At 35.0% G+C, this 24,316-nt stretch overlaps 1 protein-coding gene across 1 annotated transcript in view; it reads right to left on the bottom strand.

Moving 5' to 3' along the window:
- The window catches only part of LOC111058177 (protein sprint), a 154,506-nt gene that overhangs the window by 84,485 nt on the left and 45,705 nt on the right, over positions 1 to 24,316 (bottom strand). The window contains exon 3 of the mRNA XM_039438198.1: positions 3,714 to 4,050. Within this exon, the coding sequence (XP_039294132.1) occupies positions 3,714 to 4,050 (337 nt within the window). The remainder of the gene's footprint in view (positions 1 to 3,713; positions 4,051 to 24,316) is intronic.

The raw sequence follows: 24,316 nt of genomic DNA, 5'->3' as shown, positions 1-24,316 counted from the left end.
GGGATAGAGGGGAGAGAGAATTGAATGATGATGAATGAATTGGATAGGATTGTTTACAGGATTACGGAAACCCTTGACACAGGTTTCTGGTTATGGGAAGAGCTTAACATTTTTTCTAATTCAACGTAGAGTTGACGGTATATTCTCGAGTGTGGACCGACAGGTTTGTTTGATAGTATATTCACTTCAGTCTAGAGTGCTTGCATAGCAGCATAGAGATCCCGGGTTCAAACCCTCTCACAACCAAAAGTTTTTTTTAACCAGATCACTCCCGTGTTATCGGATGAGCACGTTAAACTGACGGTCCCGGCTGAAGTATGACAGTCGTAAGGCCCATTGACGGCTTAAATTATATATTCAGGCGGTGGGACCTTCCCGCAAGGGACTCTCCACCAACAAAAGCCATACGAATTTACTTTACTTTTAGTCTTTTCCTCCACTATTTGAAAGTTCATCTAATGATTTGATAGTAGATTATCTCTAGACTCCGTTAATAAATATGCATTTTGGATACTGATCAAGGATTTCTAACATGTTTGCGATATAATATTACAGTAATTTAGTTTTAGACTGGAAAATCTATATGAAATTCATTGATATGGCTTAATTATTGTTCAATACAAAACTAGAGATTTATCAGATATTTTCTAGATTATTTCGATTACTTTCCTGAACTAACACTGTATCGTCAGCAAACATGAGAGATTTGAGGAAGACTCCCTGCCTAATTTTCAGGTGTTAAAATTCTTCCTCAATTCTCTCATGTTTGCTGACGATACAGTGTTAGTTCAGGAAAGTGAGGATAAGCTACATATGTCAATTCATGAGCTTCAAGCTGTAAGTACAGATTTCAATATGATTATATCAGCTCAGAAATCGAAAGTAATGGCATTTCGGGGCAAGTGGCCCTTGCGTTCCAAAATAGTTCTGAATAATATAATAATGGAACAGGTGAGCAGCTTTAAATATCTCGGCTGTGATGTATCCTATGACAGAGAAAGTGATATACCACAGAAAATAGGAAAGTTTAACTCAATTTGTGGAGTCATTCACCGAAAATTAAAGGGTAAGGCCAGAAAAGAAACTGAGATTAAGTTCTATAGGACAATGGCCATCCCTTTAATGACATACGGTAGTGAGGTATGGACAAAGACCAATAATCAGAACGGCATCAGAAATGAGGTTTCTGCGCAGCATTCAAGGATACTCGAGACGAGACCACATAAGCAATGAAACAATTCGAAGTGAGTGCAATGTGCAATCACTAACAGCAATCATTAAAAAATACAGATTGAAGTGGACAAATCACCTGCGCCGTATGCCACCAACTCGTCTTCCACTACAAGCTTGGAAGTTGCAGTTGGATGGGAAAAGAGACGTCGGAAGACCGAGGAAGCGGTGGACACCGGAACAGGCTTTACAAGCCTAGTCCATGATGGATGATATTTCGATTATAAGCTAGAGTTTCAGGGGTGATTTATTGATGTGTCTCAACTATTGTTCAATACAAAACTGGAGATTTATCGGATATTTTCTATATCGGAATTTCACTTTATTCAGACGCAGAAGTTGAGAAATCTTAAATGATGAATTTTAAACGACTTAATTCATTTTAATAAATTATTGATCGAATCACGTTAAGATTTCAACTAAAATTAGAATTTCTTCATTTTCAAAGGCCTATGGGTGCAAGAGGATGTGAAAACAGTCAAAATAGATAATCAATCATCAAACCAATTTATTTCAATTGGATTCAATGGAAAGGTATCCAAGAAAAACACAAATTTGACTAACAAAACTCAAATGATCAGACAGAATCGATATCAAAGCATAGTAGAGAAGCTTTTTGTGGTTTTGTGGGTAGCAAGAATCATGCAAAAATCCCCGTAAAATCCTAGCACCGCCAATTCAACGCAGGGGATCACACACCGGATAGAAACTGAATAGAAAACAGATAAATAGCGGTCGAAAGAGAAGATCCGGTGATGAGGAAAAAAGATGGCTCCATTCCCCCTCTCGAGGACGGAAAGGGGGGCGAAAAAAATCCCCCAAAACTCATTGTGCCGTTCGAAGGGTAAGCTATCGTCTTCGTTTACAGCTCATTGTTGAGCGCCCCTCTATTTATTTCTTTCGTCTACGTACTGCAGCAACGAGCATTACTACCATAGAGAAGTCGTCCGCCGCCGCCTTACTGTTATCTTCCTCAGACCCAGAAAATAGAATAAACATCTCCAACGTACTGCGGCTCTTTTTAAAGAACTGCTGTTATTTTGATCTTGTTGGGGCCCTTTTTTTGGTAGCCTCCAAACCCTACTAAAAGGGTCCGAGTTTTTAAAGTAAGTATCTTTTCCACACAAACGATCATCATCAAAGGTTTCTCTGATAAACCCACTGGGGATCATCACCCAAACAACATGAAACCCCCCAAAGATCCGCTATTGTTTCAGAACGAAAGCCAAACCCCTTCAGGTAGCGGTATATACCCTTCAGTTTTATTGATCAGAATACGCAGATGATTTCATTATGTGTAGGCTATAGCTCGGGGAAAAAGGGACGGGAAATTGGAAAAGAGATGAAAGAATTTCCCTGAAGGGGTTTGCTTGTAATAAAAGGCTGGATGAGATCGTGGTTATTGAATACTGCACCCAACTGATATGATGGTATTTTGGGAGAGTTTACGTTGCGTTTTACAGCCTCACCATATATAGTAGATTTGATACTTGAGTTTTGGAAAAATTGCTTTTTTTATTCAGTACTTTGTAGTCTACTAAAATGTGGGAGGCTGTGGTATCATGTTTAGTTATTGATAAGTGATATTTGGAAACTTTTCAAGAAACATGCGCTCTTGATGACTTGATATAAGCTGATGACTGAGCAACAATAATGACTCATCACTAGAAATACAGAACTGTGAATAGAATATCCATATCTTCAACTATTCTACTTGTATAAAAAGGTACAACATGCTGATGCCCAAAACTGTCCTTTTCAAAATGTATACTATAGTTCAAATCAAAATCACTCTTATTAACAAAACTATTTTCACTCTACACATTTGAAATAGTGACATTTAGAGCCGTTTGCACAGTAACAGTTTAAACAAAATTTAATTTTAAACCTGATTAAATCCGTATCAAATCTAGTTTGTTATAATGTGTTACATTTTGAGTTTAAGCCACCAGCTGATTAAATCGAGTTTAAGCTTTGACTGTGCAAACGGCCCTCAGAGAGTGCCAGAATAAAAATCCATGATTCTAAGTGAGACCTGGTCATGAAAATAAAAATGGTTTTCAGTACCAGCTAGTGAGATCATGGAAGATGGATGATAATGAATGTTGATAGAAACAATGTTCATAAAAATCATGAGACACATTATTTGAAAGTCTCAAATTTAATGTTTTTCTTTGATGTTACATGGATCTATCTTTCAGAACATTCTAAGAAGCTAAGCTACCCAGTTTGGGAAAACTATTGATTTTGCAGAGACCTCAAAAGTGAACTGAACTTCCTGTGCAAATAATTGATGAGGATAATAGTGATTTGTAAAGAGCAACTATTCTTCTAAAATTCTCAACTTCACAAAGACCATCCAAAAGTTATACTAACATGACTGATTGAATGGTATTTTGATCAAATTAAGTAACATAATTGAAAATAGAGATTTCAGATGATTTTTTTTTATTTTACAAAGGTCATACGAAAAGTACACTAACCTGACTGTGACTAGGTGCTGTTGGCTGGGGCCGGAACTGCTGACGCTGCAACCTGAGTTCATGCACAGACTCTGAGCCAACCAGGTCAACAATCAGCTCAAGGTTGTTGCTGTTGTTGTTGTTGCTGTTAATGTTGCCATTGTTGTTGTTAGGTGTGGTGGGTGGGGCATTTGTGGTTGGTGAGGGGGCTATTGTCAGTGTAGTGGTTTGGAAAGGGGCGGAGCCTCCAGTGAAAGGGGTGGAGCTTTCTTTGGCCCCGCCCCCTCCTGGCTCGAAGGCACGCAGTCGGCCTCCGCCTCCAAGCATGTAGGGGGGTGGTTCAACCAGGGCATCGCCTCTGAAACAGAAAAAAAATACAAAAATAAAATTTAATTTCCAACAATATACTTATTCATTCATTTATTTGGAATTTAATAGTTTAGAAAGTTGTAATTCTGGTAAGAAATCTTATTTTCAAATCTACATGCATCTAAATTTCAAAATCTACTTTGTGAAAATAATAAAGGACTGAAAATTTTGTGAAGTGAACAACTACAAGACTTAACCTATTCCGAACTATGTGTAACCTCATCTAAATTTGGGAGTGGAATTGCACAAGGTTACCTTATTTTTTCTCTCCCTATCATTTTGATAATGCACTTATTGTAAATCAATCAATAAAGAAGTACCAATCTCAAACTCATTAATTGAAGTAATAAATATATTGGAAAACATCTGCTTATTAGTCGTTTTAGTCTAGATTGTAGAAACAATAAAGAAAAAACCAGATCAGATACAAGGTACAAGGTGTAAAGTTGAAGAAACGATTCTATGCCAGTCAAAAAGCATTTTCTGTTGATTTGTATCATGGAGAGGGTTTAGATAATTGATAAACCAAAAGATAATATACCTATTTAACTGAACATTCAACCATAGACTAACTAAACCGATCTTCAACAAACAAGAACCGTATGTATGATCTCGGTTTAAAAGGAGATAAATCAGCTGCTGGTTTAAACCCAGAATGAAACACATTGAATAGTGTTGTAAATGTGCTTTTGTAATGAACACTTTATTCATCAAAAGTCTACAATATTGAACAAGATAAAAATAAAATATAACATCATCTTTGGACATCTCTCATAAAACTCCAACTAGTTATTTACTTGTTATTCGTTGTTAAAAGTCACCTTGTCAACCGTGCTCACTTGATATGTATCCATGTAGGGCTAGTCTACATCAATACATCAAACATATTTGAATACGATCATCCCTTCATGCGATTGTAGAAACCAGAATATGGTGCTTATGGTTCGATATAACTTGGTGCTAGAGAACTCGTTTAAACTCTCACAAGTCATTATCCACATATTTCACAATTTTCTATTTCAAGTACCATAGATAGTTAGCACCACCATCAATCGAATGTATTGCGTTTAACTAACTGTTCCTGTACAATGTTTATATAATTTTGGAAATGTGACCATCCCATGACATATAATATATTGTAGCCGATCAACAGGCAACCGAGATCCATTAATAAAATGGCAACAAAGGGCATTCGAAACACAAAGACAGGGTCTTTAGCTGAGCAAAGCTGTCACCAAGTGTAGCATGGGGGGCTTAGCTGAATTAGCGAAACAAAAGAGAAGCCATGCGTGAATTCTGCATATGAGTGGTGAATGATGATTATGGTGGATTAAAGGCCAAGTGAGGAAGTGTGTGAGTGACTAAATGAATGATTGTGTGAGTGACTAAATGGATGATTGTGTGGGAAACTAGATGAATGATTGTGTGGGTTAATGAGTTAGAAAGAGAGTGATAATGTTTGGGCAGAGAAGGAGGATAGAGAAAGAGTAGGTGAAATATGAAATGTTGGAGAAACTGAGAGCAAGAGAATGAAAGAGAAGAGAGGGAGGTAAAATTGTAGGAGAGAGATGAAAGTGGGAAAGTGAGCGAACAAATGGTTTAAAAGAGGTTGACAGAAAGGAAGAGATTGTTTGGGCATGAGAATAAGTGAGAGATGTTGAGGAGAGAAGAGAATAGAAGAGAGAATGAGTGAGATTGAAATACATAGAATGATAATGACGGAATTGGATAAGATTCATTTATTCAGTGAGAATTATTATATTCATTTATTCATTATTAACTAGTTAAAAAAAACACTGTTAAAAGAGGAATATGAAAAGCAGAGACGATGATAAAGTAAGGGAAGAGACAGAGGATGAGGAAGAATTTAAACTACAAGAGAAAATGTCAATGTATTGAGAAAAAATAGGATAAATACTGAGAGGTATAGGGATTAGGTTAGGAGAGAAAGAGACAAAACGGAGAAGAGAAAGAGTGGGTAACAACAGGAGAATATCGATGGAATGAAGAAAGGAATGATAAGAAACGTGAAGCATAAGAGGAAGAGACATTGAAAATTATGGAAACACTGTAATCAGTAAGGTAACAAAGAAGAGAAAAAGAAAATGAAAAAGAGGAAGATGATAATAATATATAAAAAAAGAATGGAATAAAAGACATGGCACATCTATCAGGAAAAGAAAGATATTATGCTACAGAAAAAAGATTCTGTACAATGATATAGAGAGAGATAGATACAAAGAGCATCAGAGATTGATAGAAAGAGACAAGTAGATAAAGGAAGCAAGACAGACACGCAAAGAGAATTAGGGCGAAAGACAATAGCAGAATAACAGATAATATTGGGGAGTAAGGGTTGGTGATGTCCATCAACAGTGTTTCAGGAAGCATGCCCTAATAAGGGTGGGCTTAAAGGGAAACGCCGCTTTATCGCTGGTCGCTCACTCACTGAGGGTTCAAGAGTAGGTAATCATCATCAATGCCATCAGATACAACAATAGAATCAGCAGCACTGTGATCAGTCACGTTGTTCACATACTGATGCATCAAAAGCTCTGTAACAATCGTGAGTTGCATCAGTTGTGATACTAAAATCAGCAGCAGGGTCATCAGTTTTAACACTGAAATCAGCAGCAGTCTTATCAGTTTTAACACTAAAATGAGCAGCAGTATCATCAATCTTGTAATTCACATAATGATGTATCAAAAGCACTGTTACTATAACCAGTGGCCTCAGATGTAACATTAAAATCAGCAACAGTGTTATGGTCACTAAAATCAGCATCAGTCACATCAGTTTTAAGACTAAAATCAGCAGCATTCTCATCAGTTTCAACACTAAAAACAGCAGCATTGTCACCAGTCATGTCTCATCAAAAGCACTGTAACTTTAAACAGTGGCATCCGTTGTAACATTGAAATCAGCACTAGTGTAATCAGCTTTAACCCTAAAATCAGCAGTACTCATCAAATTTAACACTAAAATCAGCAGCAGTGTCTTCAGTTTAAACACTGAAATCAGCATCAGTTTTAACACAAAATCAGCAGCAGTATCATCAATCTCGTCCTTCAAGTACATGTATCATGTATACATATATGATGTATCAAGAGCCCTGTTACAATGATCAGCATAGTGGCATCAGTTTTAACACTGATATCAGCAGCAGTGTCATCAAATTCAACACTAAAATCAGCAGTAGACTCGTCAAATTTAACACTAAAAATCAGCAGCAGACTCATCAAATTCAACACTAAAATCAGCAGTAGACTCATCAAATTTAACACTAATTCAGCAGTAGTGTAATCAGTTATAATACTAATAATTCCTCAGTAAGAACATAACCTATTTTTTCAGACATTTCATTATTTATCAAAATTTGGGAACATAATAGTTTTGGGCTATGCCTGTTGTTCTATCCCGATCATATTCATATGATTTGTAATTATATCAACGAATAAATAAATAAATACTCAAATCAATAGCAGTATCATCAGTCACGTCCTTCACATACTGATGCATCAAAAGCCCTGCACCAATATCATCAGTATCATCAAGTTTAACATTGGATTCAGCATCAGTGACATCAACTAAACGTCGCATTCAGCAGCAGTGTCATCATAAATGTCTGGCTGTGATTAATGGTGTTTGAAGCCCTCGCTTACATGTTGGAATGCTGGTTATTTGATGATGAGTGACGGCTCAATGTGGATCAAGGTACGTATTACAAGAGTAGGGGAGTAGTATCAAAGTGATAGCTGAATATGATACGGAATTTGTACCTGGTCGCTGGGTTAGAGCAAGGATTTATGAAATTATACAGAATGGTCAATGTTGATTACTGGAGAAAGGGTGTAATATCAAAGTGATAGTTGGAAGTGATATTGAATCTGTATCTGGTCTGTAGCAAAGTTTTATGGAATTAAATCATACAGAAGGGCCAATGTTGATGATACCTGTCAATAATATGTGCCACTGTTCATGAAAATCTCTTTTATGATTCTTGGAGAATGGTCAGAGGTCATAGTAAATTATTGATACCTGTCAACGATCTTTGTCACTGTTTTCTAACACTGTTTTTAGTGGGATATAGTGATAGTTTTCCATGATAAAACACTAGAATATTGTCAAAAAATATCACGAATTATTGAAAAGTTACATAAATGTTCCGACACCTATGCGGTCATCTTCAGTGTTAAAGGATCAAAATTTGCACTTTGATCAAAATGTCCCATTTAAGGATGTGCAAAGGCTAAAAATGGATTCAGCATCAGTGACATCAACTAAACGTCGCATTCAGCAGCAGTGTCATCATAAATGTCTGGCTGTGATTAATGGTGTTTGAAGCCCTCGCTTACATGTTGGAATGCTGGTTATTTGATGATGAGTGACGGCTCAATGTGGATCAAGGTACGTATTACAAGAGTAGGGGAGTAGTATCAAAGTGATAGCTGAATATGATACGGAATTTGTACCTGGTCGCTGGGTTAGAAAGGTCGCAAGGATTTATGAAATTATACAGAATGGTCAATGTTGATTACTGGAGAAAGGGTGTAATATCAAAGTGATAGTTGGAAGTGATATTGAATCTGTATCTGGTCTATAGCAAAGTTTTATGGAATTAAATTATACAGAAGGGCCAATGTTGATGATACCTGTCAATAATATGTGCCACTGTTCATGAAAATCTCTTTTATGATTCTTGGAGAATGGTCAGAGGTCATAGTAAATTATTGATACCTGTCAACGATCTTTGTCACTGTTTTTAGTGAGATATAGTGATAGTTTTCCATGATAAAACACTAGAATATTGTCAAAAAATATCACGAACTTATTGAAAAGTTACATAAATGTTCCGACACCTATGCGGTCATCTTCAGTGTTAAAGGATCAAAATTTGCACTTTGATCAAAATGTCCCATTTAAGGATGTGCAAAGGCTAAAAATACGCTTTCTACTCGTGATATTTTTCTAAGTTTTTCGATTTGTAGATCATCAAGCTATCAAAATGGAAAAGTTTTCTCAGGAAAACATTTTTTTTCGATCATTACTTTTTGAGATATGAGCGACTGAAGTTTGAATTTTTGGGACAGAACATTTCAAATTCGGTACGATATGAATCCTTGAGATTTAGAGGATGGATTCTTCATGGAATTGCTGACCTAGTAAAACAAAAATTTTCTAAAAATATCAATTTTTGGAAAAGTTATTCAATTTACCAAAACATAACTCAACTGAAAGTTATTTTTGGTTATTTTTAGTAAATTGAATAACTATCTTACAAAATTGATATTTTCAAAAAATTTTTGTTTCACTAGATCTACAATATCATGAAAAATCTATCCTCTAAATCTCATGGATTTATCTCTCACCGAATTGGAAATGTTCTGTCCCAAAAATTTAAAGTTTAGGCGCTGATATCTCAAAAAGTGATGATCAGAAAAAAAATGTTCAACTGAGAAAACTTTTTCATTTTGATAGCTTGATGATAAACAAACCAAAGAACTTTGAAAAATATCACCAGTAAAAAGTTTATTTTTAGGCTTTGCACAGCCTTAACACTGTGACATCACAGTTAACACTGTGACTGATGACATCACAGATGCTGAAACATGTATGTAACTTATCAATAGATTTGTGATATCATTAGACAATTTTCCAGTGTTCCATTATTTGGCACTGTTTATGAAAGTTTACAGTGATGGAAATTGTAATTTCCCAGTCTATTCCAATTTATTGCAATCAAACATGAAAGAGACTGAAGATAGATGACAGCTCCCTGGAAACAAACTCAAGATTATCAATTTAGATTACAGGTTGCTGATTGGCTAGAGCAAGTCCCTTAACCGATTTCCAGGATGTATGCAGTAGCAGCGACAAGTAATTTGCATATTTAAAGAGCAGGAAGGCTCGTCTACACTGCAAGGCCCGTCTACACACTACACTGTAAGTCCCATCTACACTGCAAGACCCGTCTACACTAGCGGAGACATCCAATTACCGCATCGCGATTAAAAATGCACAAGTTAATCTTGAGCCGCCGGCACCAACTGTCGGATTTATTTAGCTAGAATAAGATTCACTTTGAACTGTCAGCTTTCCTCATCAGCAACATCAATGTTCAACTTTCAACCACTGCTGACTGTAGTAACTTACACAGTACACACCCAACAGGATGAAAGACCGCTATCTCTTATTTGCAGCTTCCTCTCTATGATCTTCATCTTCTACTCTTGTTTTTTCCTTTCATTTCAATTTCTTATGACAGGGCTAAGCCTAAGCCTTTTTATTCTCAATCATTCTATGATTATACAATTTTATAATTGAAGAATAAAACATATTTTACTTTAGTTTTTCTCATGCACTCTTTCATCGTTTCTATTATCTCATTCTCTCTTTTACTCTCACTTTCTTAATTGTTCAATTTGCTTTTAATCGCTTATTCGTGATTAAATCAGGAACTCTATGAAGTCCACATATGAATATCTGTGTTTGATCCGGTTCAGGGCACATATTCTACACATGACTTCTAATTGGGCTATTCCTACAGCCTGACCAAGCGAGTATGAATAGACCCACTAAAACTCATTAGAATAATGTTTTCACTGTACCGGACACTGGTGTGGGAATCCACCGTAATTATACATCCTCTAAGGTTTTATTGTATCAGATGTGTTGTGTTGTTTTCTATCAACTGAGTTTTGATGAGTTGCAAACAATGCATGGAGGTTGTTGTGTTGATTTGAGTTCAGTTTATTTATTTATTTCATTCCATTAAAACAGCTTCTTATTTCTCTTCATCAATTCTTTTTCTTCATGAATTTTTGTGCAACATTGTATGTCTAGTATTGATGAGAGATTGATTCTTTTGTGCCGTGTTGCATCATTTTGTAATGAGGTGGTGTGAGGTTTGTTGCAATCTTGCATTATAATGAATTGATTAAATTTGTATCAAGTTGAGATTTATTGTAATATGTTTGATGTTTCTCTTAATTTTCTTCTCCCTCAAACAATTTCACTCTCTTCACTGAACGTACTAAGAATTGATTAACAATTTACAATGACGAATGATAGATTGAAATGAAGGTTGTCAAATTCTAGACCTTTTTCCACTATTCCGCAAGAATCAATACATAACTTCAATGTTTATTGGACCGTATAGGGTGGAATCTCTGTTTAGATTCTGTCTAACGTGATGAAATACCAGCTTGATTATAGGATGGATTTCATCAGCTGTTAGTAAACCTCGACCCATATTTTTCACAAGAGACTATATAACAGTAGGCTGGAGTTGCAAGGAATGGCTACACGTGTCGATGTAAACAATCCATAAATCGTTTTGCTACTCTGTTTATGCGTAACAAACTCCACAGGCCTACTACTGAATTCTTATGGTTTCTATCAACCTCTTACTACACAATTTTGATCTTCTAGCAGAGGTTTATATCTTCATTACAACATGGCCTTAATCAAGCATTCAGAACTTCATTTTCTCTATTTTTCACCACAACATACTTATCAAGTATTCCTCTTTCATTACTACATTCTATAAATTTTCTAATTTTCTCCATGTTTCATTACTTTGACTACTGAATTTTGTTCTTTTAACTATGGTTTGTATGTACATTCCATGATTGTATTTTCTTATTGATTTCTCAAACTTTCTCTTTATCGATTCTTCTTCTTTTATATTACTCGTATATCCAATTTTCTTGATCCCCTGCATCCTAACAACTTTATTGTTCTTTCCTAAGTCCAATCATTGTCAGCTTCTTCTTCCACTTTTTTTTCTTATTCTTCTTCTGCTTCTTCTTCCACTTCACTCATCTTTTTCTTCTTCTATTTCTGCATCTTCTTCTAATTCTTTTATTATCCTCATCCTCCTTCTACTTCTCCTCCTCCTCCTCCTCCTTCTTCCTCTTCTTTTCTTATTTTTTCTTCTCCTTCTTCTTCTTCTTCTTCTTCTTCTTCTTCTTCTTCATCATCATCATCATCATCATCATCATCATCATCATCATCATCATCATCATCATCATCAACATCATCATCATCACCATCTTCTACATCTACCACTTCTCCCACCACTCTTCAATTTTGTTTGTTTGTTTGTTAGAATTGATGCATGGCATACGGCCGTTCTACGGTTTCTCTCTCATTCACTCTCTCTCACCACCTCTCTTTCTCACAAGACAGATTGGAGACAGCTTGTAGGCTGATAAACACACCGCACCCCTTCCCTCCACAACACCCATAAACTCAAAAAAGGGCCGACCTGGTTTGTTTTTCGAAAAATCCGATATGGCTTTTGTTGAAAGAGTTATTCTTGCCTTACTGAATCTCAACAGCTAACGGCCACTTAATTGAAAAAACATCGCTGATGCCCTACCTAATTCCACTGTTCTAGATTTTTTATTTCCCAATTGATTTATCTTTCAAGAATAACGATAATTGCATTGAAAAGTAAAAAATCCCAAATTGTATGAGGAACCGATAATAGATTATTTTTGTCATATATAATTACTGACGTAAATGGTGGAAGTCTCCTATTTTTCAAATATTTTCGTTCAATTTCCTGGTGATAAATTAACGGATGGACACCTTAAGTCATCAGTACCGGCTGCCTAAAAAACAGTCGTTAGGTCAGTTCAGAAGCCCTGAAATTGATCAGTTGCGACCTGAAAACTGACACCAGACCTGTGCTACAAGGTCACTCGGTATTATTATTATTTAATTCATTTATTTATTTTAGGACATGAAGACATACATATATTCTTCATGGCATCCATCTGAGAGAATGCTATGGTGCTATAACTACTTGCCCTATACAGATTTAAAAAATCCATACGAATTCAACCAAAGAACCCTAAACAAATACAGCTTAGAGTTTTATGGCCCTCCCAGTATAAAGAATACAGAAAAGATTTGTGAAAATCAGCCAAAGATTATTCACTCACTTCCCCCCTATATACAAAAGCCAGCAATAAATATAAACCGATCAAACTCACATGCTGTTTGGAGCCCTCTTTTGTTGAAATCGGGGGTGCTTCTCCAGAAAATCAATTCTCTTTTGCCTCTACTTGAAATAAGAGAGAAGAAAAGGAAGAATAAAAAGTGCAAGCAAGATAAAGATGATGATGATTGTCATCACATGATGAAGAAGAGAATGGGGAGATAAACGGAGAAGGAAAATAAGACAAGAAGAAAGATGAGATAAGTTGTAACCAGAGACAAAATCATCTGAATGAATGCTCACTCTGAATGAATCTTCATCAATATTGTGTATCAACAATTCAAAGCTGTTAAACATGGTTGTCATTTAAAAATGTATGTATTTAGGGCTATTTATTTGTGTTTTAAATCTGTTATTTTATATTAAAAACTTTTCAAAAAAAGGAATATGATGTTATTTTATAAATGATTAATTCATGTGTATCTTTTTATTGAGCACTGAACTGCATGCAGTTTCATGGCTTTACGAATTGATTAGTTGATTTTAATTGTGGGCATGACCGTTAAAGGACCGTACATTCACGAGACTGTAGTTTTGTATACAAGCAGAGAGTACATAGAATCAGAGACACATAATCAATGTGAAATTGAACGGTATCTTTACTCTATGGTAGAATATAAATTCAACAGAGTTATCACTCTTCACTTTGAATGATATATTCACTTGATCACTTTATATGATTTCATTAATGGCTTTCTATTCATTTCATTTCACTGTGAATGATTTAGAACTCAAGATTATGAGGGAGTGAACTGTATTGAGAATAAAGTTTCAGTTTCAAAATGGTGGATATTGAACACCACGAAATGGCGGACGAACAATGACGTCAGTTGTCAGCCAATAGTGAAGCGACTTGGGAAAGTTCTAGAAGAAAATGGGAGGAGCCAGTCAACATTGCTGTTCAGTTGTCAGCCAATCACCGACCAGTATTGATGTGATTTGCTTGTTAGCTGTGCGACAGTGGCATGAACTAGCTGAACAAGAAGAATATAAAGAAGAATAAAAATAATAAGAAGAATAGTAAGAACAAGAAGAAGAGAAGAAGAAGATGGAGTAGGAGAGAAGAAGACAATAAAGAAGAATGAGATGGTAGAAGAAGGGAAATTTAAAAAAGCAAAAAGAACAAGAAGAATAAAAAGAAGAAGAAGAAGAGGAGGAGAAGAAGAAGTAGAAGAAGAAGAAGAAGAGAAGAAGAAGAAGAAGTAGAAGAATAACAAGAGCAAGAAGAAGAAGAGAAGAAGAAGTAGAAGAATAACAAGAGCAAGAAGAAGAGAAGAAGAAGATAAGAGAAAAAGAAGAAGATGGAGTAGCAGAAGAAGAAGGCATAAAGAGAAATGAAATGATAGAAGAAGTTAAATTTAAAAAAAGCAAAAAGAAGATGAAGAAGAAGGAGAAGAAGAAGAAGAAGAAGAAGAAGAAGAAGAAGAAGGAAATAAGACTATACATAGTGATTAGCTGATTAGGAATAAAATTCGAAGAGAGACAAAATTTGTGTGCGATGTTGGTGAGGATATTCCGACTTCCAATGTATAATAAGAAAGGAAAAGACAACGGAAAAAAAGAAGAGAGGGGATCAAGGAGAGAAAAAGGACGAAAAAGAGAGAATCAGGAAAGGATGAAACAGCGATTAGTCTCGAAGCAGAATCGACAGCACTCACCGTGACTTTGACTAGTGGCCAGAACGGTCGCCATGACAACAGGACCACGCAGAAACACACGCAAAAGAGACAGAAACATCTGTATTATACAGGAGAGAAAGAGACAAGAGTAGCTCGAGAGAGATGAGACCGGATGAGGCATTTACTTAACATTGTTGGCGAGCTAAATGAGCGAATACTGAAGCTCAACCGTATTGTGCGCAGTCCTGCTTTGAATGTGATCTTGTGCTTTGAAAGGATTTAGTAAGCTCTCATTGGAGTGACTTGTTCCATTAAAAAGTCCTCTATGCATTAGGCCTTTAATTTAGATATGTGAAAGCTTGGAATAATGAGGATAATACAGAATGTATTCTTTAAAACACAAATACTTTGTAATTAAGTTTATTTTGTGAGTTGTTAGTTAAAAATCAACGTGATTAGGAAGGCAAATTGATAGCCTACTTTGTTCTAGAAGAACCAGATTTAAACACATATTTTTGGATTTTTAAGACGGATTCCCACATTATCAGTATCAGAGTCAGTGACCGGTGCGTGAAAAAATGATTCCCATGAGTTCTAAGGGTACTCTTCTGACTCAGACTGGCCAAGCGAGTATGAATAGTCCTATTAGAGCTTATGGAATAAATATTCCCACTGTACCTGACACATTCATTCACTCATACTGATATGTGGGAATCTGCCTTTATTCACATTCAAACATTTTTTTTAATCTTTAATATTCAACAATTTTATCCTGGAGCCAATTGACGATCTTTCTGAGAGATAAATAATTCAGGTAAGTTGTAATATTTTTATTGTGTTTTTCATATTCGACGATATTTCGTCAACTATCGTCTACATCATCATAATGTGTGATCAATATTATCATGGCTTCAATTTCCAATCTCGTTCTTTAATTCTTCGCAAAAAAGTCTATATGACTTATTAAATTGATATTGATATTTTATTCAGAACGTATTTATTGATAGAAATATTTTCAACTTGCAACTCTTCTTTTGATAGAGTCCATAACTTATGGAAAAATGTATAAGGTTTCTTTTATTAGCTATTGACTTCTTTCCTTCCAGATAAATGCAATAAATCCATATTGGAATGCAATTGACCATTGATTGGTTCATTAATTGACTTCAATCTCTCAATTTACAATATATACTCCAACGACTAAGCAACAGCATCAGGAATTTGAACGTTGTTTCCAACTTGGCAATTTGGTTGTAGAATTGGTGAATCTGGGTCGAATATAAACATCCTCGGGTATAATTATCACAAATCTCATATTTATTGAACAAATTTGAGAAACTGGTATTTGTTTTTTGCACTATTATATTATCTAATTGATCAAGTTCAAGAATATATTGTTAAAAATCATAATGACTGTCAGTATATATATACTAAGAAAAATGTTATTGTTGAGAGACCAGAAACATATTAATGCCTTTTCCAAAATTCATTAAATTTTTTTTTTTTTTGAATAAACATTGCAATCTAGTCTAATAACACTAATGGGCAATTTTTTCTAATAAATAATGAAGAGTTTAATTAATAAGATTGGTAGTTCTCACCAGGACATTTAAATTGAAAGTCATTATGATTTTTAACAATATATTCTAGAACTTGATCAACTAGAAGAAACTGATATAATAGTGCAACAAACAAATAACAGTTTCTCAAATTTGTTCAATAAATATGTGATTTGAGAAAAAAAGTTGCTTTATTCAACTCATGACCAGTCTCATCTTACTTACTGACCAGTTTCATGACAACTTCCATTATGAGAGAGAAAAAACGATTTTGTACAGAATTGTGGATTCACGTCTTTGCAGAGATGGTATTGACTAAAAAATGAAATGCTCTTTTATAGAAGAGTTTCACAATATCTGAAGAAATTCTACAAATAATAAGCTTCATAACAAGAATGTTGACTCCCTAATTTTATTCTCAACAAAATATGAACTACGATGAGAGAGTAAAGTAATCAATTTCGAATTAAAAATGAATATATATATTTTGAATAATAACAACAATAGATTAAAAGAGCTATATGATGAAAGTGGACTCTCCACCGATGTAAAATTCTAGTTGATGTTAACAAAAAATTCAAGACTAGCCAACAGAATATGAGTTATGATGATAGAAATGCACTTATGGAGGAGATTGTAAGGGTTATTAACAAACGGATTTAATAATACACATTGCGTCGGTACATATACAGTTTATCGAGGATTAAGCGATTCGGCATCAGTGAATAGGAACCTCCCTATTGGTGCATGCTAATTACAAGCCAGGGCCAGGCCTAATATGTACAGACAATAATAGAAGTTACGTTAGAACTCACTGCCCTGGAACATTGCATTGTGTCTGCCTGTACCACTGTTATATCTATAGTTGTGTGCCCCTATAGCTGTAGATGTAGGTCTTTATAGCTGTAGTTATAGGAGTTGGTAGCTATAGTGGTTATAGGACTGTAGTTAGGCCTCCATGCCACCTCGAGCGTGTACAATAGTCAACTGAACTGTTGTAGCAGATGTACATGTGATAGAGAGAGAGAGAGAGAGAGAGAGGAGAGAGAGAGAGAGAGAGAGAGAGAGAGAGAGAGAGAGAGAGAGAGAGAGAGAGAGAGAGAGAGAGAGAGAGAGAGAGGAGAGAGAGAGAGAGAGAGAGAGATGAGAGAGAGAGAGGAGAGACGAGAGAGAGAGAGAGAGGAGAGGAACAACTGAATTGTTTTTCAGGTGTACATGTGATAGAAGAATAGCTAACTGAACTGCCGTTGGTGGAAATGAGCAAGAAGGTAGGCTATACATGGAAATTGGTAACTGATAAGGAGAGAAGGACAACAGAGAAAGAAATAGAAATTTCGAGGATTGGAAGCATCAGCTCCTAAATAGACATAGGAAGATGAATTGAAAGAGGAACGTTGTAATTTGGAAAAAATTCAAAATATTGGAATGATCGAAAAGTCGGAGACACAAAGGTCAATGAACGAAAATTTCTGTTCCCAGAATTTTCACCTCAAGTGTCAGATCACCTCGAAATCAATAATTGGATAATAAAATGGACTTGAAAATGGCATCAATGTTGAAACATGTTGTGATAGAATAATTCAAAAAGGGTACTGAGATTTTTATTTTTCTTTCTATTGGATAATAAATATGAAAACAACCCTAGAAATGGTCCAAAAGCATGCAGTTTCTCTGATTTTACTAAACATGAGAACAATCTTCTAGAAATCGATAACAAATCGGAACAATACAAACTCAAAAATAATTGAAAATTAATGGAATATTCCCAATGAACTTTGAAAAAAAAACAGAAAATCTTAGCTGTATTTTTTCTCTCTTTAGTCATAATGGCATTAGTAGCCGAAACATGTCGTGACGGGTACTCGGATTTATATTTTTATTTTTAATCAAAAGTATATTATTATCAAGTCTTGATAATGGCGTTAGTAACCGAAACATGTCGTGACGAAATAATATAAAAAAGGTACTCAAATTTGTATTTTTATTTATAAAATCATACATCTATAACAACTCAAACGAACACATAAGCCCAAATTATAATAATTTGATATTCATATGAGAACATGTATGAGAACCGGTAGGAGTAGGAATATTCGTACCACAGAGTAGAGAAGCACTACTTGGTATGATTATTCCGTGTTCGTACAATTAAAGATTTGTCTAGTCTAAAATAGTAGTCAAATTTATGGAATACACAGAGCTATTAGTTTCCAATAGTTGGAGTGAAAAGTTATCTTTTAGTAAGACAGAGTTTAGATAGTAGCATATAATAAACAATCTAACACTATACATATTATTGTTATTGTCATTTATTGTTTTTTCCTACAGTTACGTTGAAAAGTGGCCATTGCTGCACTGATTACAGAACGCAAAGAATCACTTTTCCGCTCTAGTGCGGGAAAAATTTTTCTGCACAGATTTGCAACATGGCAACGCAAAATACTCAGTAGGTTATATGGAGCAACAGTGCAGCAAAATCGAAATGAAGTTGGTAACAGTGACTGCTGTGGCTGCTATAGTGAACAGAGGTGCAACCAAGCACAACGCGCAAATTATTACATTATATATTATAACCAAGGACAACATTTTTATTCAATTTGACAATAAATTAAGGCTTTTATCAATAATAAAATTACACAGAAAAACATTTGATGCATTTCAGGCAATTTTACCCATAATTACCCACTTTTCATATTCAATGGTAACTGTAGGAAAAACTTAATGTGAATGAAATACGTGCGCTAAGTTCCTCTGCTGCACTCAAGAAACCATTCCGCCCTCGCCTACGGCTCGGGCGTAAACGTTTCTTTCGGTGCAGCAAACTGTCACTTTGCGCACTAGTTGCACAAATAACTATTGCAAAACAATAAAACATGTTAGGAGTTTTTCCTAATAGTACTAGTAGCCTACTATCAATAGTACAAGTAATATAGAGACAGCTATGAAGACTTGAATATAATATCAAATATACAAGATATTGGACTCATATATTGTATCTATAATCTGAACATTCGTACACCTGAATCTCCATAGGTAGATCTAGATAATGGCTGCCATCCCATGAGACCTAGTAGTTTCAACATTACCGCGTATATTACTTCATAGACGCATTACCCGTATGTGGGGCCGTATTCACGAGTCATTACACCGAAATTTATTCCAAGCAATTACACACAGACAATGCCAAGCGGCAAAGTGTGCCATACAATGGAAACTCGCTCTGTTTCCTCTAAAATCCGCCAAATCGCGCCTAATGTTTGAAATTTAGCTCTAATGAGGCATTCAACTTGCAACGCTGTGTGTGTGTGCTAGTGAATTAACTTGAATTCAGGTTTCGTAAGGGATATTCTGGGGATTTTACTTGGTTATAATTAGTAACACACGAATGAATAAAATTTGAGGTGTATCTGGAACCACCCAGCATATTTTTTCAAATACCGTATCTTAAACGAGGTGAATTTACAACATTTAGTACTGATAATTTGTTTTCTCATTATTTCTTCTACTAAAATAATAATAATATTCGAGTGACCTGGCTGGCTCAGGTCTGGTGTCAGAGTTTTCAGGTCGCAACTGATCAATTTCAGGGCCTCTGACATGACCTAACGAGTCTTTCTTCTACTATAATGAGGTCCACGTTATAATGGCAGTGTTTGATTTGCAATGGTATGGCTATCCTTGTCTATCATCCAACAAAGCGGATAGCGCTATCACTTTCTCGCTTTGCTCTGTTGCCAGGTCGTCTTTCAACAATGTACAATTGATAATTTATTAACAAAATATTTCATCTTAATTATGAAAATTCATTATGAAATTATTATTTCTTGCTTAATAAAATATAATTGATTTTTTTAAACTGGAATGAACAGTTAATATTACATCAATAAACATATATCAGCTACCATCTATAGAAAGCATTGCCAAGTCAGAGGATCGGCAACGTTGTTCTCCTATCTTCCTTCACTGCCATTATGACGTGGACCTTACTATAGTTACTTTACTTTATTTTATCCGGCTCTACAGTCCTGGGTGGACTTTGGCCTCCTCAACATAGCGCCTCCATTCCTCTCTATCCAGTACACTCCGTCGCCAGTTTGCCACGCCCAGCACACGGAGGTCTCCAATCGCGTCGTTCAGCCATCTTGTCCATGGTAGACCTCTCTTTCTTGTATAACTATAGTTATAAAGTAATAATTAGGCTGACTCTGCTCAAATATCACTTCAGTATAACATTCTCTAGATACTCTCTCATTGGCTGTGCTTCTATTACAATATTCCTGATCTGTGATTGGTCGACAGCTGAACTGAATGCCTACAAATGCATCTAAAACATTTTTGAGTCGGTCTCTTATTGGTTAAGCTTTCAATGCAATAAAGATTGTTTGAGATTGGATTTAGAATCTGAGGAATTAACAGGAGTGCCTAAGAACTGCTTGTTTCAATTTTGTCGAGTGTACGAACATAACCTAAAAGGTTCTGTTCATTTATTCATTCATTCATTTATAGAATAAGAACATTATCAAAATGAGGTTTATTTAAGTTTCAAAGGTGAAAGGAAAGTTTATGGGGTCAAACAATTAAGGAAAGCAAAAGTCAAACAATAATTCAGCTGGAATGAATATTTACTACAAAGTTTAGCTGAATATTCAACCAAATATTAAATAAATGATTTAGCTAAACTGAATATTTTTGCTGAACAATATCACACAACATGCATGCTATGTCTAAAACTGGATACCAAGTTTTGATAATGATCATCTCCAAGCACAAGTCTCAGTCTCAAGTGGACATCACACAACACAATTGATTTCTCAAACATCCTCTAAAATTAGAGTTGCTTTATTGATTCGAGTGATTATTCAAATCTCCTCTAAAATTTGAATAGCTTTATCAATTCAAGTGCATTGATCCACAACATAAAAGCATTAAAACCGACAGTCAGTTTTTCTAAACAATTCATTGCATTAATAGGCTATCATTTTTTATAGCAATCAGCTGTAGGCTACGATAACGTATCGTAGTTGTGTGATTCGTGTCAAATCCATTAAAGAAATCATTGAGTTGAATAATATTGTTCTTCCTAAATTGAATGATCCAACAATAGCAATGATAAGCAATTGCTTTTTGAAATTATCAATGAAAGCCAAATAGCATGCTCAACAACTACTTATTCATCTTCTTACGCATGTTCTACTTTTTTTCATATTCTTCTTCAACTTTCTTCTTTCTCATCTTTTTCCTCTTCTTTTTCCCCTTAATCGTCATCTTCATCTTCATCATCATCATCTTATTTCTCTCTGTTCTGATTTTGTTCCACCTCTACTCTCTATCCTCATCTCTTCATCTGATTTCATCTCAATCTCTTCTCCTGTTATCTCACCTTCTCCTACTCCTTTTCTTCGCCCTCTCATCTTCATCTTCACCAATTTACCTACACTTCTTTTCCCTTCTTCTTCTTTTTCTTCTTCTTCTTCTTCTTCTTCTTCCTCTGCTCTTTCATTTTTTCCTCCTCCTCCTCTTCTATTCCACATCCTTTGAAATTAACAATGAAATAACAATTTATAATCATGCATTCTTTCCAATCACCCATCTTCTTCTCCAACATTATTTGTCTCATCTTTTCCCCCCTCTTTTGCACCTCCATTCTTTTCTACCTTACATTTTTATCGTATTCTCTCGAAATTATCAATGAATGTAAACCAGCAAGTTCAACAATAATTATTCCTTATCTCATTTCTTCCTCTTCTTATTTTTATTCTCCATATTATACTATACATGTTTTATTCAGATAGTGTTATCTTTAAGAGTTGTAGCTGTTAACATAATATTTTCACAGGGAACCTAGTACAGCGTACATAGACCGTGAAGAGCACATACTGTATCTCATTTCAAGGTCACTTGACGCTCTGTTATAACGTTAAAAATTCGCTCAAATTTCAACAACTTGTGAACACAATTCCATGTATCAATATACTGTCATTGAAGCATGTCTAATAATGTGGGTTTGCTCTTGATAAAGATGTCAATATTGTTCTATATTACAACTATGCATGAATTTATAATGATGATTGATAAAGTCAATTTCCTATTATCTTGAGCAATTTGTACTTTAAATTGTTCTGAGAATTATGGTGAACGAACTGCAGTGAACCGTGTTGTGTTATCTACTAATTTGCAAATTTTCAAACAAGGAATTGTTTTTTTTTGGAGTGGAATAGTCCCATCTAAATAAGCAATCCATTTTAGAAGTTTGAATTGAAATCTACCGATTTCAATTTCAATTTCAAGACGAGAGTGTTTTTCAGACATGTATCCACTTAGATAAATATTACTACTACTAGGTTTATTATTGTATTACCACAATTTAAAATAAATATCGCGGACCGAGCTTCGCTATGGAGTAGAAATTTATAACGAAAGAAGAAATTATAATAACATTCATACAGAAATGTTCTATCTAATCACAGTAAATTAAGATTAATTCCCAGAGGAATGCAAAAATTCCCTCACAAAGGCCCAGTTGCACAATAGCGGTTAATTTTAATCCTGATTAACTTCAATAAACCAAATCAGAGAAGACCATTTCAAAAAAGATGGATCTACTGGAATTAATCAGGATTGACAATAACCCGGCGTTTTTTGCAACCGGCATGAGTACCTGATTAAAGATTACAAAAGTTCAACAGCTGAGTCATACTTTTGACACAGTCCCACACATATGAACTCGCTCACTCATTTCAATCACCAGCAGACGACGAAATAATTATAATCAGCTGTTTCTCCAATGATGAATAATGATTATCCTTTTAATGTCCTTCAGCGAGTTTTACTAGGGATGAGACCTAGTGCAATCGAATCTTTATCTTATAAACCCACTATGTTCTGAATTTCGTGAGAATCGTTAGAGCCGTTTTCGAGATCTGGTGGAATACAAACATATAAGCATCTAAACATATAAACAGAAGTTGCTCGTTTAATAGTATAGGATTGAGTGATTATATTATTGAATTGGGTCAATCATCAGAGATTGAGGCTTTAATATAAGAGAGATTTACCAAGTACAGAATAAATATATTCTATATATTTCAGTAATGTTTGAAAATTCCTTGGAATTGGAATGATCTGATAAAACTGAGAAGGAATACACCCATACGTGCAAGGAAGATGAGAACCAAAAATTTTTGAAATTTTCCTAAAAGGGCATTTTCGTTTGTGCGTAAACTTCCGCAGTCGACGACGACAAACATTGTTGACATTCATATTGTCAAGCTTCAAGTGTCATAAAACAGCTGATCAAATAACTTTTCATTATTATTTGTGTTTATTATTCAAGAGTCAATCATTTCTAATAATATCAACATATTGCCATTTGAAATTATAAAAAAGTATAAACTTAACTTCCCCCATTAAAACATAATTGAACATAATCTTCTAGGTTATTTAGACAAATTGAAATCTATCCAATCTGAAATCCTCGCCCTGTCGTGGTCGACGGCATTTTCGCACAAAAGGAAACCCAGCTTAAGGCTCTTAGTAATGGGCATTGACATAATAATAATAATGAATTGTTCAACTGTTTCATAATTATACTGTATTTCAACCTTAGACCAGTTATAGAATAGACACGCTGGGAAGTCCAGCCTCTGAAGCCAACATCTACTGCCATATCACCATATCGTGACGTCAGAATCGGATAGAAAACTTTTCTGCAGAGTTTGTTTACATTGTTTTCTGGCAGTAGATGTGGCAGTAGATGTTGGCTTCATCGACTTTCAGTATGGATATACAATGGGCCGTGTCTATTCTATAACTGGTCTGAGATTTCACCTGAAAGAAAAAAGGTACAGTACTACATATTATTTTTATTCTTTTACTAATTCTTGTTCTATATCACTGTGCTTTATTTCTTCATATAATTTGGGTAAAGTGAATATAAAGAATTCTGAGGATTTCATCCAACTTACTGAATGAATTTCGTTTGGTCTAATTTTTTTATGTTTTCAAATATAAGATTTTATGAAGTTATTTTGTATTTTAAAATAGAATTAACCCATTCAATCTGTAATAAA

The sequence above is a fragment of the Nilaparvata lugens genome, chromosome 11, assembly GCF_014356525.2.
Source record: "Nilaparvata lugens isolate BPH chromosome 11, ASM1435652v1, whole genome shotgun sequence".
NCBI classification, from domain to species: Eukaryota; Metazoa; Arthropoda; class Insecta; order Hemiptera; family Delphacidae; genus Nilaparvata; species Nilaparvata lugens.
The sequence above is the reverse complement of the archived record's forward strand: the minus strand, read 5'-3'. Positions and strand labels throughout refer to the sequence as shown.